The sequence below is a fragment of the Rhopilema esculentum genome, chromosome 12 (genome assembly GCF_057945365.1).
Source record: "Rhopilema esculentum isolate cy_ngs chromosome 12, ASM5794536v1, whole genome shotgun sequence".
Lineage (NCBI taxonomy): Eukaryota > Metazoa > Cnidaria > Scyphozoa > Rhizostomeae > Rhizostomatidae > Rhopilema > Rhopilema esculentum.
This window is the reverse complement of record NC_142826.1, coordinates 9,076,019-9,093,066: the sequence shown is the minus strand read 5'-3', so window position 1 is coordinate 9,093,066 and position 17,048 is coordinate 9,076,019. Positions and strand designations below refer to the sequence as shown.

The window sequence follows — 17,048 nt, the reverse complement described above, 5'->3', positions numbered from 1 at the left end:
ACACGCCTCACGAGACACAGTCAGGTTATGGTTCCTGGGCTTGTGCCACGCCTCAAGGCAGGGGTGTAGTGCTAGGGGGACCGAGCTTCCCTTGTTGATGTCGAAAATTGGCAACTTTCTACTTTTGCTATTGTATTTTGCAACATTCTGTGCAAGAATCCCCCTTGCTATTTTAATAGGACTACATCATTGTCTCAAAAACTTTTTGTGATAACTGCGTACGATCAAAATCCCATCGAAATATATTACCTTCTCCAGACGAATTTATTGACTGAGTACAAAATTGGACAGCATTATTCTGAAAAAGAATCTTGAAGCAAAATGGCTGACTTTGTACATCCACATTCAGTTTCAATACAGGTTGTCATTCAGTTTGTATTCACGTTTAGCATGCCCAGAGATTTTATCTAACGTTTTCAATGAATACCCTTTACTGTCTAGGCATGATTCAGATTCTGATTTTCTTTCCCATTCAAAAACCTATTACATGATTTTAAATGTATGCTTACCACGCTACTAGTGAGAATCACATGCTGGATTGGTCACGAAGATCGTTGATACGAAGTGATAGTGATAAATTCTTATGATTTTGTTATGAATGAACCAATTCTATTATGCATAATTTATTGAGTAAATTATTAGCCTTAAGAACCGGTGCGTAACAATGCAGCAGATTAATAAGAGAAAAAACCCCGAGCCACTAAAGGTAACACAATCAACAATTCATTTACAGTGGAGCAAATTTTCACAGCCAAAAGATTAAAATAACCACCATTATCTTATTGTTGGAAACAATTCATTTTTTAAGTGCAATATGAACAAACAAATGGGTAGAAATTAATAGATCTTGATTGAAAAATATCATCAGGCTAGACATTTACGTAGAAATTTAAAACATACCATGCAGTTCACAAAAGGGGAAAGAATGAAGATTAGTGTCAATTAATTCGTCAATTCTTATTATAAGTTTGACAACTTAAGAACTAAAATACCAGACGAAAGTCTTGGAACAAAAACAGTATTTTTGTCGCTCATATTGGCAGTTTTCCCTCTCCTTTAAAAATGTTGGATTATTCTCTATAGAAATACACCCTTTGAATACAACTGTAAATGTTGAAAAAAAATGTGGTGCAATTCCAACTTTGTTTTGGGGAAAAGGGGCAACTTAAGTGTTTCTTTAGGCGATAATAGAAGTTTATCGGGAATTCACCAAAACTGCTCGGGCGTTGCAAGTACTATTGGCAAGCGTTGAAATACTTGGGACACATCCAAAATTTTTTTTGAACAGGTTTTATCTGCATATCCGTATAGAAATCCGAGAAGTGTTCACAGTTGGGGTCATGTGGAAAATCGCCAAAAAGGGGCCCATCAGACCTTTAAAAATGGGGTTTTCTTTTATATCCCCGTAACCGTGGAATCGAAGCAAAACTGGTCAGGGAGAGGGCTCCCTGTTAACCATAGTAGGCAAACTGTTTTAAAGAAACTCCATTAACTAGTTTTCTCAAATAAAGGAACTATTCTAAAAGGATTGGATGTTCATTAGAATCTAGGGAACTGCTCGCATTTTGTCACTTAAACATTATAAGTTCTGATTTGATTTCGATGAATTATAAACATCATAACTTATAATGTTATATTGAATTATAATCCTTTTGGATGTTTTAATAAATGTCAATTACGAAAAATTCATACTTCATCTGATTACACCCCTGCACTTATTCTACATAAAGGACATAAGTGTATGCAAAGCAGGGATTGAGGGATGATGCAAGAAGCCTTTAGTACAACCAATGACTCAAAAAACCTTCGCTCATTACACACTCTAAAGCAGCTTTCTATAAAAATGACTGTGCTGTGTATGTCTATCAGTAATGATATCAAGATAGGAATGAACTTCAGTTTTCTAAAAATATATGCGATGTAGTCTGTTTGATACATTATTTGAGAAAATCTTGAGAAAACTTCAGAAAAAAGAGAAAATAGAACAAATTAATTGCTATGGTACTACAAATATGATATCTTTTACTGAAACTAGTATGTCCCTGTACAATTTTGAGCTTGGTTAAATAAAACTTTCATTAAGATCATGCTAGATAAGAAACTTCTTAGCCTTAAATGTCCTATCTTTTCATGAACTGGGAATCTGAAAACATATCCACGGAACATAGCTGAAATTTTACTAGCAATTATTGCCTTCTGCAAAAGCGGGACACTAGCTTATCAATATATAATAACATTAGTCTTGACAAACCAGAAATCAAATTCAAGATTCGTTATTTTAAAGGAATTGCATTGAATTTCGAAATGTGCGAAATGAAAATGCAGTTCCACTGTGCTCTCTTGACAGCTTCTTGGAACTTTCACTTGGCATCGCTTCTCCTCGTATTCTTCGTAAAATTGTTTGAATTCTCCGCAATGGTCAAATAGTTGAATTGGCCAGTTGAAACATAATTGCATGCATCCAGATGATAATTGACAAAACGTCATTTTTATAATTGTATAAAATTATAGCGCACTGAAAAGAAAGAGAAAGTAAAAGTCAGTATTCAAGCTTTAAATAGAAAAAATATGTAAACAAATTAAATGGTAATTATAAATGTGAAAATAAAACTAAGAAAAAGTAACAATCAAAAAGGACCCGGCGAGATAGAAAAAAATACAGCTTCGTTAGAGACCTATATAAATGTTTGTTAAGGTTTATGTAAGTATTATTCAGATCCTGAAAGTTAAAAAGCAACAAGAACAGAAAATTTTGCTTGATGCTCTTTAAAGTTAAATCTTATGAGGAAAAAATCTTTGGTTTTTATAGTCATAGCTACTCTAACTTTTCTGAATCCTAAAAGAAGAGTTTTCATTTGCAAAACAGTACCCAAAATATCCTAGCAACATCCTTAATAGCAACATTCGTTTGTCTCAACGATTCGGTTAGATAGCCTATATAAAGGAATATTTATGTTCTTTGCAAAACCTTTTGGCACTGTGCCAAAACACGAACCAGGATGATACAAGGCCAATGATGACAATCATTTTTCGTCCGAAGTGAGAATGCATACCTTTGAAAAATACTGTTCTTTACACTTCCCATCCTACCTCCTCATAAGCTCTGTAGAATTAAGAAAGCTTGCTTTCAACATAGCAGTTTGCAGGTTAATTCAAGGCAAGCAATTGTCAGCTTGCACATGTAGCTTGCACGTGAAAGAGTTTTATCAAGAGGCCTTGACATCCTTTTCAATGAGAACCATGTTTTTATTTACATTTAAAGAGAAAAAAAGAAAATCGGTTTGTCGATTGTACCTGGTTCTCGGTGATTTTGATGGCGATCTTGATCTATCCTTCGCTAAAAATAAAGGAATTGCCTAGAGTCAAAAAATGTGTCACACATTTGATACTAAATAGACAGACATATAAAATAATTACTCTTATGACAACCTAGAATATTATCTGGGAAATATATACAATTATGCATAAAAAACTGAAAGCACAAATTGCTTCATTTTAAGGAAGACAGCAAGAACACACAGTCATAAAATATCTTCGAGTAGGGACTCAAACCTTAGTGAAATTATCAACATACAATAAAGTGTTGGTTAATAGTTTAAAACATAAAAACCAAAGTAAATTATACATAACAGCTTGTTAGAATTAAGATGCTACTTAGCAATGGAAAATGAAAGGAAGTCTGTCTTTAAACAGGTTTTCAATACGAACGAGTCTTACAAATGAGAAAACATGCTAAAATTGAAAAGTAAGTTTCATAATTTGAGTCAAGACTTTGAGGAGACAATGTATACAAAGACTGTACACATAAAGCCAGAAAAAACAGTTAAACGTTCTTCATTCCCCCTGATTTACAGTACAGCAAACAAATTTTGGCTTACTTGCTTCTGCAGACTAATGTTTTGGCTTAGAATCTATATCTTTAGAAATTCCTCATTAATACAAAATACTACAAGGAAAATGCTCAAAAGGAAAATGTTAAAAAGGAAAATGCTCAAAAGGAAAAATACTAACGTCCATAGGAAGAGGCCTTTGGCGACGGAGTCCGCTCTCTGGGATGATGATAATCATTTCTTGGGCTGAGGAATGTAAGAGACGGGGGTAAAATGGCGTTAGAAGCAAGGGCGTGGCTTTAATTAACACTAAAAGGATCTCACCAAATATACAAGTTCTCTCCCCTCTTGATATCTTATCAACATGAGTGCTAGTTATGACAGCAAAAAGAATGGTCACTTTTTTAGTAACACAAATCTACAGGTGTTTCTTCCAAGGAGGCTGCCTTAATTTATCTTTTAAAAATGCTCCATAATATTTTACCAATCAAAACTTTACTGAACTGATGCTCGTGATTTTGAAGCCTGTTAACGAAACAATCATTAGCCGAAACCTCAACTGGGAGGTAGTTACCTTCGACTTTGTGGCATGTCCCACGCCAAATCGTTTCAAAATATCTTGAAATTTCTGTAAATTTCATCTAGCACTAAAAACTTTAACTAACGAGCAAATAAAAATTAGAAAAAAGACGTGAGAATAATGTACTAGCTTTTTGCAGCTTAGCGATTGTAGTTTTGTTGTGAGAATAAAAACAAGATTGGATAATAATTTTTCTTTTTCTTACCGGTACCGTATTTTTCTCTGCAATTCATAGATATCATTATCCCGATCCTAGAAAAAATTACAAGTTTTTTACATTCAAGTCCAGAATTAGAAATTTGTTACCATTATTGTGATGATTGTACCCTGAGGAATACTTGAGTGTGTGTTACCGATGAAGAATTATGCCCGAAACATTCTATTGTAATATTTATGGCTATACACACTTTTTTTAATAATCATCTTCGAGTTTTTCTTTTGCGATTATATAATAATGACAATAATCCGATCAAATATACGATGCTAGTGGCTGATAGAAACATTGACAAAAGAGGCAAATATGTGACAAAAGAGGCAAATATGTGACAAAAGAGGCAAATATGTGACGAAAGAGGTTGAATAATTTCACATTCTAGAGAAAAGGACATCCCTCTGAATTGTATATCTAAGGAATTATAGTCGCACCTACAAGCTACGGACATATTTATGTTATAATGTTCGATTTTTATCAAAGCTTTTATGTTGTCTATAATTTATTAATCGTTATCCCATCTCTCCTTTACTAGATTCAACTTCTGGATCAATTTCTCTTGGCTGCACAGCCCTATCATTCATTACCATGGTTTATTGCATCAGCTTGGAAACACATGGCTTTCGACACACCTGTAACCATTAGTTCCAAAACAGTTCGAGGAACATTCAAATCTTCTGATTGGATTTAAGCGCTATAGAAGTGAATGGCAAGAAATCTCGCATAAGCCAATGAAAAAGTAAACCAGCTTATAACAAAAGCTTTTTGCACTTGAAAAATCCAGTCAATGAAAGTAATATGATAATAACTGCTTAGACAGGTAGAGAGAAAGGGATTTTTGGTTTTGAGAACACAGCTTACAATTTAAACGAAAGTCTGGGTGTTTTGACGAAAGTCGGACATAGTTATTCAGGGATGTTCAAGGTTTAAAACGCATGCAATGTGAAAGGTTTTTTGCAAAGAGATTAAGAGCTTTATCATATTTTTCACTTCCCGGTAAAATATTTCTTATGCTAAAATATCCGGCACCTCACTGGTTAACCAGGAAGATTAGAATGGAAGATTCAATGTAATATGGGCGATATAAAAATTTCTTAAAAATGGCCAATCTTATCGACTGAAAAACTTCTTACCATTCTTTCTTTTTCCTTGTCATCTTTCTTCTTTCTCTCAACTTGCTTATCCTGTTTTACTAGAAAACAATTGGCAATGGAAAGTTAAAACTTTGAAAAGATGGGGATGAATATAACGTGCATAACACAAGTTTCTTAAAATCAAAACATTGTAAACAATTGCCTACTGGATAACTTGATGATTCTCCAGTTTCCTCACCAACTTAATTTAACACCTCTTATTAAGATATTAAAATTGTACATACATGAGTTAAAACAGCTAATATTTATGCTTAACGATATACTCTTATATTGTACGGCTTAGGCGTCGGGGTACTTAAGTCTGGATTCTCATTCGAAAATATTACGTCAGTGAATATTAGTGAGTGGTGATTTTGATATGGTGAATGGAGCAACTAAAAAGCTCTGTTCATAAATACTTTCAGTGCAACAGCTATGCATAAGCGAGAGAAATAACTGAAATAAGCCACTTCATGCTCTATATAAGCCATATCTTCAGCCACATTCTCCACTTAAGCAGCATTTTATCTGTCAGTAAACTTTGTGAGTACAAAATGCTTCTCTAGGTGTTCTGATAGATAAGTACTTGGTTTCAAAGTCAATACTAAACAGCGACCAGTCATTCACAGACTTTATCAGTGCAAACAGAGGCTTAATTACATTAAAACCTGGACCTACAATTATGACGCCAGACACCGCATAAAAGAATAGGTTCCAACAGCGACTTGTAAATATTCAAACTTTGCAGTAGATTAAGAAACTCACTTTGCTTGCTGAGCTGCTTTTGCATTCGAAGCTTTAGTCGCTCTTGAGGTGTGAGTTTTGGCTAAAATAAAGACGATTTCATTTTATCTAGACGTATACTGCCTTAATTAAATATTCCACGAGAATTCCACGAAGACAAGGTTTTGGCTCCTAATCAGTGCCTACCCACTTGTTCTTTTCTGTTCTTATGCAACACATCGCGCCTACGCAACAAGGTGTTATCTGTCCTTACGCGACAAGCTGTACTCACGAAAAAGGCCGTCATATCTTCTGCTACGTGTTTCAATCTACATATGGTTGCTGCGGAATTCTTAACAGGAATAGCTATAACACAACCAGGTAGAACTAGTCTTTTTAGACGAAGCTGCTGATACTGCTTCGCAACATCAGTTTGCATCAATTACAAGATACTGAAAGCTTTTTTTACCTTTTCACCAGTCGCTATTGTTCCTGGAACCTTTTTCGGTCCTCTGTTTAGCAAGGAAAATAAACGAAAAAACAGAATTAAACTAAACCATTGTAAGGAAGCAATATTTGCCGGCATAAATAAAATACAGAAACATATTGGGTAGAAACAGAAACATACTGTTATTTTATTGCAGTGCTACCTGCTAATTTTCAATACTACGACCTCATTTTACAGCATCCTGGCTATGACTAAAAAGACTTTGATCATCAGTCTTGAGACTACCAATTGAATACTTTAGAGGCTACACTGATGTTATGTCAATAAATAAACAATAAACTGAAAAAAGAGTATGACAAAGCAAAAAATATGTTAAAAACTCACTGGGACTCTAATTTCCGTGTTATAGAATGAGTAGATGGCCTTGGCGACCTCGATCTAGACCGTGATCGCGACCTCGATCTTGATGATGACGAAGATCGCGATCGTTCTGAGCCCTTCTGTACACGCTTATCGCCACTTGAGTTTCGCCTTTTTTTATAGTTATCCTCGTGTGACCTTGACCTCGACTTTGACCTCGACCGAGACCGCGACCTTGAGTGTGACCGACCTCTGTGATGTGATCGAGAGCGTGACTTTCTTGATGACCTCGACCGATGCCTCCGCCTTGATCTTGACCTTGAACTGTGCCTTCGTCGGGAACGAGAATGCGACCTGCTTCGAGAGCGATGACCTCTTGAACTTCTATCCCTGGATCTACTACGGTCGCTATGCTTTCTATGCCGATTAGACGTGTGACTTGTCGTGCCATCCCTACTTTCACGTCTGTGTTCTTTGCTAGAACTGCTTTTCTCTCTGAAGTGCGCAGCCAAACAGAGAAGTCGGAAACAATTTAAAATTTAACATAAATAGAAGTTCAATAAATACATACCAGTGAAGAATTTTGAAGATGAGCAAAGGAAGATGTAGCCAATATGAAAAAGAAAGAAAATGAGCCAAATGAGTTTATAATTGTTTACCAATTGACACCGTAAAAGAATCTTTTGCATTCAAAGGGAGCCAACTCATTTTTAGATTTTAGAGGGCCTTAGAGCTTAAAGAAGCACTGACGCAAATGTTTGCATGCGAAGATTCCAACGATAATTTATGCTCATAAGGTTGGGGGCTCATAGTACCTGAAAATATCTTTTGTTTTTCTGTACTCGCTGTAGAAGTTAAGTTTCGAGACTTTGAAAATTGGGATAAACATTTTTGATATCTCACTTCTTTTCTGGTCTGTTGCACAGAAACAAAGGGTTTGACGTCATTTGGCAGTTTTCGGTCGGGCTTGTTGCCCCGGCCGTCGTTTTTTCCATTCGCTTGTAAAGGTAATTGAGGACGCAATGGACCGTTGTAGTGGAGGTGGAAGTAAAAGAAACGTTTTCGATGTTTGTCGTCGGTATAAACGAGCAAATCTTTTTCCTGTGTTACGACCTGTGTGCACCATTTCTCGTTCCATTGCATTCACCGAAATCATACCCCCATATTTCTGTCCCCGTCTCGTTTGACACAAACTTGTCCCCACAAAGTACATTATCTCTACATAGACCGACCTCCATGCATTCTGGAAATTACTGAATAATTACAATTTTTGCGTTAGTGCCTCATTAAGCCAGAAAATTCAGGATATCTGGAAACACTTAGATATAAAAAAATTAACTGATTCCTAGAAATCACCTTAAAGATTGAAAAACTCTCTTACGGTGTCACCATACAAGAAGCCTTCAGAGCTCTGATTTGCTCTACAACAGGCACATAATTTCAGTCTAGCGAATCTTGCAGCCGCATTGCAATATAAATACCAAAAACTGTAACCCAAGCTCAAATTTTAACCTAAGATATGTTATTTAGCTGCCTTATCTTTACCAGAAAAATAATAAAAGGATTCACATTTTGTGTATACGTTGGTCTATTTTGCAACATTAATTGCTAATGGGCTGAAGTTGGGAGGATAATATAATGGCATGTATAATATTGCTCGTATTTAGTTTGATAAAACTGCCTAAATAAATTTCAGAATTCTGCAAGATTTGAAAGAACAAAATCAAATTATATGGTTTTTGCCGTATTGTTAAGTACAAAAAGCTACAAATTTTCTGAATTTGCAATTTTGGGCATCTGCATTAAAATATGAGGGGCTACATGAACTTGATACGCCCCCAACTGGATCTCTGCGATGTGAGGATAGGACCCTGTGGATAAAAAACCAGCAAACAAGGCAAGTCACGGCCAGGCCAATGAGCGTACCATTTTTGAGTAGGCCAATTCCTGTGCCATTTTCAAAATCTTTTGTTTCTATCTGTTTCCACCGAGGCCTTTGCCACCGCCGGAACTTTAATCGAGTGCTTTTTGAAACAATGTTCACTTGAAAAGACAGGGTCCGTGCTATTTGCGAAGGACTACAACTGTTCAAAGACATTTGTGTCTATACAGTGACAAAACAAAACCTATACCGACCGGGAGGATGCGATTTTTGGTTTCTCTGCTTGAGAGTTACTTGCACCACCGAATTCTGTGATATACTCAATTTTGCCAGGATTGTCAGGTGACGGCGATCGAGATGACGATGAACGCGTATGCCCATGTCTTGGTGGGCTGCAAAGCAATAGATAACATGACATTTCCAAAATACAATTCATATTGCACTGAAAGCAGTTGTAAATCGTGCAAAATAAACCATGCAAGAATCAATAATGCTGAAAATCCAAAGATGGATTTTTAAAAAAATGCGTACCTGTAGGGATCATATGTTGGGCTGCCTCTCATTGCATAACTATGAAAATACAAAAATAACCAGTGGTTAGCTACATGGTTTAGGCAAGTTTAGAAATATTGGTTTTCATTTTCAAACAGATACTGCATTCATACATCGACGTTTCCTATTGACCAAAAACAACTCAAGAGTCAAGAAAATATCAACCGCCTAATACAAGAGATGATACTGAGAGATAAAAACTCGGAATAACCCTTCAAGATGAACTTCGGGCTCCTGAAATACAAAATATGATAGTTAGCTCAAACAACTGTACCACAAGCTGAGTCTAGGAGTGAAACTTACACCTGTTAAAATGATGCTGCTAGTATGGACATGATTTTAAATTACTCAATTAAAGGCTATTTAAAAGTTAAGCAAATCAAACTAACAGAAAACTTTCAGTAATATTAGCTTTACTTTCTGCAAAACAAAAAGTATAAGGAAAGATAACGCTTTTTGTGTCGAGAGAACGGTATGTATTGCAAATTATGATTCAAGATCTTTAAAATACTTCAAAAAGGGAACGAAGCGTATCAGAACCTGCAAGTGAGGATGGGAGCACTAAAGTCAAGCGTTCTAGCTACTTTGAGTCTTTGCTGGAGAAATACTTCAACTTTTTTAAATCATGCTACCAGGGCATCAAGCAAGAATTCTCACCTCGGTGGTGAAGTGGTTCGAGTTGCTTTCTGTTTCTCCCGTAAAGTACGTCGAGCACGCTTTCCTCTTCGACCCTAAAACAAAACAATATTCTTCGTCTGTCTCTGTAAGAACTGGATTATTTTCTTTTCAAAAATCATGTAAGTTTGCAGCGTTGTATCTCAAGGCTACATTGAAAATAATTTCTGCTATCAGCCGAAGGCAGAAAACTATAAATAACTTATGACTTCATAACTTACAGATAATTTTGACCTTTCCTCCTCTTCTTCTTCCAACTGTTTAGCAAAATCAAATTCCTTTTTCTCCTTTAACAGTTGCCTGGTTATGGATAAAAAATGCAAATCTCAGCGAAATGATGAATCACTGTCAGTATGGAAAAGCTTTAAATTTTCATTAATATATATCTAATTGCCAAAATAATATATAATATATATATATCTCATTCATATATACATACTGCGGGGTTAAACTGCAAATTATGAAGAAATGTTATATGTGAGAATACTTAAAGAATGCAGGAAGTCGTGACAAACACTTACCGGCAGTAGTACTGGTCTGCAATGCCGAATTGTGTTGCCAAACTATCCATTGACGTTTTCTGTTCTTCTGATAAATCATGGATATTAACAGAAATGTCAATATCACTTATATCAGATTCATCTTCGGATTTATCTGAATCTTCAGAGAGCACAGCACTTCCTTCGTATTTGTAACCAATGGAAGCCTTCTTCTTTGCCCTAAAGAAATTATCAATATACAGATGTTGCTAACGATTAACATTTTTTGGAAAAATAAATCTAGAAATTCAAACATTTTGGACGTCATATGAATGTTTCTCAAGACATTTAAATTTATACAAGCATTATGCATGGGTAGGATTGCTCGCTGGGAGGAATCTACGGACCATTATTATCAAGGTGTGTCTTGGGAAATAACGAAAAATAGTTCTATTTCCCCTATTTAAAAATGCAACTGAAAATTGCAGACGCCCTCTATTAAAGTATCTTCCTTCTATTCGTGGTCAAAATAATTAGAAAAATATTGAAGGTAAGATAACATGATAATTTGGCTTACAATGCCTCTTTTTCTGCCTTATGTTTTTCAGCTTGCTTTTTGCCATACCACTCTTCGATTGCCAATTGCTTCAAATATGCTTCTTCTGTCACTAAACAAAGAAAGTGAAGATAAAAACAATGTGTATCAAAAATATTTCAAGTAAGACCAAGGGGGTTGTACTTTGCCTCTAGATTAACTTTTGTACTATGCCTCTAGATTAACTTTTGTTGCAGTCAAATTAAAACTACAATAGAAGTACAGAAAGACTAATTGCTAGGGTGGCCAGGGTGATACAATTGGGAGGGGCAAGACAAAACGAGTGATAAAAATGGAGGTCCACACCCTTTGGAACATCAGAAAACGTCTATTTTCAAAAGAAAGTCTTGCCATTGGGGGCGTTTGCCCCTTTTGTCACCTCACCAATACCATTGCCACGCTCAACTTTAGTGAAAAGATCACCTGCTTAATTAAAAGTATGGAATGCATAAAACCAGCAAAAACCTCTCTAGTTTATCCCTTTTCACTTTCGAGAATACAAATAAAAAGTACAAATAAACACACTTTAACTAATCAAATAATTGGTTTTTTGGGAATCAATTTTTGGAAAAGAGCAACAATTTTTGCATTTTGATTTGAGTCTAAGGGCTTCCTTGAACGAGGGAGACCACACATGCATCTAACAAAATAACAATTGCTGCCAAAAATCACAAAGAAAATGTGTTTGAGAACAAAATAGTTTGAGTCATTTCTCATTGCTCAAATAGCCTATAACAAATCTTAACATTTGAAAGGTGTGGTGAATATTTGGGATCATTTTTTTATACTTTTCACAACTAAGACACCAAAATTATAAGAGCATTGGCAAAGTGACAAAAATTTCAAAGAATGAAATGAAATTTGAAAATAAAAAAGAAAGAGATAAACTTAGGAAGAATGAGCAAAAGACATGAAAACCTATGACATGTCTGTTCTTCTTGTGATAGGGGAAGTGACATGTTGCTCATTTTGAGCAAGTAAAGTGATCTGGGTAGCATGCAGTATAGATTGCTTGCCTCAAAACCTGATATGAAGAAAATATAGATAATTCATGATTCTTGAAATTAAATGCAAATTTACTAAAAATACCTCCTGTTGCTTCAATCTGTACCAATGTCCTATACCTTTCATAATTAAAGTCATACTCTTTATCATCATCAGCACTAAAAATAAATTAACAACTGATGAAAACCTTTGAAAAACAGGATAAATCTTTAGCATACATTGTCCACTATCCATAATATCAAGCCCATATTCAAGCAATTTCTAGCTATGATAGTAAAAAGGGAAGAATCAAAAAAATTGTCCAGGCCTCTTCATTTTACTGGGTCCAGGCCTCTTCATTTTACTGGGTCCAGGCCTCTTCATTTTACTGGGTGATCAGTGATCACCCTACCTGATGATCCAAATTATTGGCATGGGCTATTGACTGCTGTTGGAAAAACTTATCTAACTCTCAAAAGACAGGAAGGGCATTTACAAAAATTTAGTCTTTATATCATGGTATTCCTGGATGAAAGTTCAGGTAGCTAATGAAAACAAAGCATTATTGCTTTATTATTCATATTACATCAAATAGCTTTTGAAAAACTTTCAGTAATCAGGCATTAAGAAAATCAAAGGCAAGGCAGTAGCTAGTACCCCCTTCAGATTCTGGAGGACCTCTCCTTAAAGAAATATTGTTTTACAGTTGTGATCACCCTTTGTAAGCTCCTACAGGCAGTTTGCCACCCTTGTTAACTTTTTTGGCATAATTTTTTGTCACAAATTTGTGACATGAAAAAGTAGCTTGTAAAGATGTTTTCATACAGATCATCCTTGCGACATTGTTAACCTTAAGACTAGCGTTTTCTTAAAATATATGACATGTTCTTTTACCTGTCACCAGGAAGTGTGTTGATCTTTTCAGGGAGATAATCCAGGTGGGATCTTGCATCAAATCTAAAAAACAAAGAGTTGTTTTTAAATGCTTTCTTAAATGAAAGTAAATTTGTCTTACAAAATGTTACCAATATTTTCACCATTGCAATTACGAACAATATAACACTTCTTATTCACTACTTCTTATAACAAATTTTTTTACCTGTCTATGAGAATATCTGGATCACCTTGCCAAGGAACCCTTTGGAATAAAAATACAGAGCATTAAACAGTTCAGTAAAACCATTTTTTCAAAGAGATACGCCATATGCCTTGATACTGAACATAGTTATGATGAATAGGTTTCTAGCTAACTGATACTTTTCTGAAAATGCCAATCACAAAAATATCTATGTGGTGAGATTTATTCTGTCAGGGAAGAAACAACTCAAGGGTTAAAGAAAGCAGCAAGTTATCTACAGATCTAGATACATCAATTATTTAACTCACAACTGGCTTTCTTCCATTGGCTTGTCCAGCCGACTGTCAATGTAAAGCTTGCATTTTTTACCATGGAGTTGCAGTAGCTGGTGAGGATCCTCTCGCTACAAAGCAAAATCAATAGAAAAATAGTTCCCCTATTTCTAAAAAAAATACGAAATCTGGGCCACCAAACCATAAATAGAAAAATGGCAAATAACCAATAAGATTTGACTTGTGGTATGTAAAAATATATGGGTAATAAAACAACTGAAGGGTAGGCAAAAAAATGCATGCAAACAATTTAGTATCACACCCTCTTCTATCAAAATTTTCCAGAAACATCCGCAAAAATGAATAAAATTAAAAACTTAGTAACCTGCAAAATTACATTTGAACATTTTTCTAAAAAATGAGCAATTTGAAGATATAGTGGTTGGAGTCTTTACACATCTGGATTCTGGATGAGATGACAAGGAATGTCCATGGCAGCAACCCATGACATACACCATGACACTTCACAAGAAATTTGTTGTGTGTATGTATAACTACATACATGCCAACATTCTCATATGAGATTGAGGGAGCTTTACGAAAATATAATTGATAATACCATACAAAACTTCAGTGCAATTTTTTAATCTGAGAACATGGTTCTAAACAATTTTCCAGCATGATCTGCTGTGGCAATTGGGAGATTGTGTTCATATAAAAAACCTGTAAATAACAATTCAGCCTTTGTGACCTTTTCATCTATCACAGAACTCCTAGGAAGAAAACTTATCATTCTTTGAGTTGACTTAGAGGCCTTAACTGTTTCTTCATGTTTTTTTTAACATCAAATGCTTTGTCACATCATTTCCCCCACCATGGCCTATAAAGAAGTCAGCATTGAAGATTGTGCATAGCACGTAGCTTTCATCTCTTTTTGAAGCTTTCAAGAATGGATACTTGGTGTTCCACTTTTCTTTTTGACTTTCAAATTTCACAAGATATTTCTTCATTTCCTTTTTGGTTCACCACTGCCCGCACAGCCCCTGCCATTTTTAGAAGAACTGCAATAAACAGCGCCCAGCACACATGCCTCAATGACAGCGCTTGCGCAAGGTTTTGATGTCAAAGGTCAATCAAAAAACGTTTAAACAAACAACATATGTTGTTTCAAACTGTGGACCATTCATTTTAATTAGCCATTTGGACCTCATCATCAAAATCGAAATATCCTTCATCACAAGAATGCATTCAGTAACAAAATTTCCCTAACAAGAAATTCAAAAACTTTAAAAATCCAGGGAGTTTTTCTATGATATGATGGTAGTGTGTGGGAGGTCATTATTGAGTGAAAATATTAGGAGACTCCAGCAATATGCAGGAGTATTGGCATGTATGATGTGTAACCAACACCAAACTGGCATCATCATTTAGCTGTATATTTTATCTTCATTGTTCTATGTTGTTTTGCACACCATCTTAATCATCAAACAAACTAAAAAACTATGTTAGAATACATCTCTGCTTTGCATATGATGTGTAATGCAAACAAGACATAAAATAATGCATTTTGATCTGATGGAACAGTTTTCTTATTGTAAGGGTACCTCTGTTTGAGAACAATAGAAACAAAAGAGATTACTCAATAGAAACATCAGATTTTTATATTTCATGGAGGGGCACAGACCCCCTAGGAACCAAATTATAATGCCCTGGAAAATTACCAGGAGTTGGTTGTTAAATAAACTAAATGAGAACTAAAATCCTAAAGTCAAAATTACATAACTTGTTATTTTTCTTTTACATTAGTTTTCTTGTTAGTTTTCTTTTATGGTTTTCATAAAACCATAAAAAAGAGCTTAGAGTTATCAACATGAAGTTAGTTGTTAAAAGGTAAAATTTTGTTAAACCAGCCAGAAAGAAAATTTCAATAATAAAAAGAAATTATTTCAAACCAAAATGCAGTGTTATTTATAGTATAGCTATGGTAGCTGTAGATAGACAGAACTGTCAATAGAATAAGCATCATCTTGGTTGTGTAGTTGTCAGGCAGGGATGATGATTTCCACTATTACAACAAGTTAATACTAAAAAAGTTTTTAGAAAAATCTCAAAAAAGAAAGTGTTTCTATGTGAGCATTTTTTTGCACATATGTTTACATATTTTCTGCAAAGAAATCCAAATTTGTAAACTTTTTGAACGCACTTTTTATTTTCTTGGCAAAAATTGTGGTGTAGGACGAATCTGTTTTTTGTCTACTAGAACCATAAAATTCATGCGCGCCAAAAATTGATAGATGGAAAATTTCAAGAATTTTCTTTACTTTTTTCATTGTGGGTTTAAGCAAATGTGTCAGGTGTCCTATTTTCAATTTGATGAGCAATTATATGTTTATGACTCAAGTTTAAAGAACTTGGTAATGTCATAAATTGAAAGATTTCATTACATGAAGGGTGCTTCAACCTCACACATTTATTTTTATTTCCTAGCAATGTGAATATCCTCACAGTTGCGTATTTTCGACTGTCTTTTTTCAGCTACCTGGACACATCTTATTTCAATATTAGGCCTATGGCTCTCAGTTGTTATTACTTGGGTCCAAACCCAAGGTCCTAGTTTAATTAGGTTTAATCATCGGTTTAGCTTCATTCTTCAAATGCAACTTTATACATCCTCGATTGTAGCTGTATAATATAACGATAGAAATATTTAAGAATTTTCAGCAGATGAGTTTCTCAAAGGTGGAGTTAGCCTCTTCAGTAGGGGCGATCGAGATCAACTAAACAGAAAAAATTAGGCTACCATTCTCTCGTAAAATGCAGTACGGCGCTCAGCCCTTCTCCGGTAATCAATCATTATCCCTCTGATCCTTTTCTCTATTTTTCTTGCTTCGTGCCACATGGTTATTGTTCAAGAATTCCAAGTTAATTTGTTATTTATTAATGCTCACTCTGTCCTGCCCTCCACATTACCTTCTTTGCGAAGTGCGTTATGATAACTTCACGAACCAATAATGGTAGAATACGGTGCCCCACAATGACATACAATCCCGGACAAAAAAGTTGAGACAAAATGCAATATTTGTAATTTTCTACTTTACCTTGCACCTGTTTATTCAAATCCCCCCTCCCCCCCGAAGCAATGTTGGATTTGTAGTTCTATCATTTTTGCTTAAAAATCATGCATTCAACATTGAATTGGGGAAGGGGAAAAGCTATTTTTCAAAGCAAAGAGAAAACATAAATTTT

The 17,048-nt window shown here is 35.1% G+C and overlaps 1 protein-coding gene across 1 annotated transcript; it reads right to left on the bottom strand.

Annotated features, from left to right (window-relative positions):
* Positions 1-938: 938 nt before the first annotated feature.
* LOC135681613 (CLK4-associating serine/arginine rich protein) lies at positions 939-16,800 on the bottom strand. Its single transcript, XM_065196165.2, has 20 exons — positions 16,603-16,800; positions 13,839-13,933; positions 13,552-13,590; positions 13,347-13,409; positions 12,558-12,631; positions 11,451-11,541; positions 10,916-11,113; positions 10,616-10,694; positions 10,377-10,450; positions 9,699-9,737; positions 9,422-9,559; positions 7,310-7,780; positions 6,947-6,989; positions 6,520-6,580; positions 5,755-5,813; positions 4,616-4,662; positions 4,012-4,076; positions 3,295-3,337; positions 3,054-3,103; positions 939-2,515 (listed from the first exon to the last, which is right to left on the bottom strand). The coding sequence occupies exons 1-19, from the start codon at positions 16,699-16,701 to the stop codon at positions 3,073-3,075; spliced, it is 1,809 nt and encodes a 602-aa protein (XP_065052237.2). The 5' UTR covers positions 16,702-16,800; the 3' UTR covers positions 939-2,515; positions 3,054-3,072.
* Positions 16,801-17,048: the final 248 nt, after the last annotated feature.

Excerpts from the sequence above, each read along its gene's own strand:
- LOC135681613 (XM_065196165.2), bottom strand. The coding sequence starts at position 16,701 with ATGTGGCACGAAGCAAGAAAAATAGAGAAAAGGATCAGAGGGATAATG. Across the intron at positions 12,632-13,346 it reads AACACACTTCCTGGTGACAG|TGCTGATGATGATAAAGAGT; the intron begins GTAAAAGAACAT and ends ATTTATTTTTAG. Across the intron at positions 4,077-4,615 it reads CAGAGAAAAATACGGTACCG|CCCAAGAAATGATTATCATC; the intron begins GTAAGAAAAAGA and ends TACATTCCTCAG.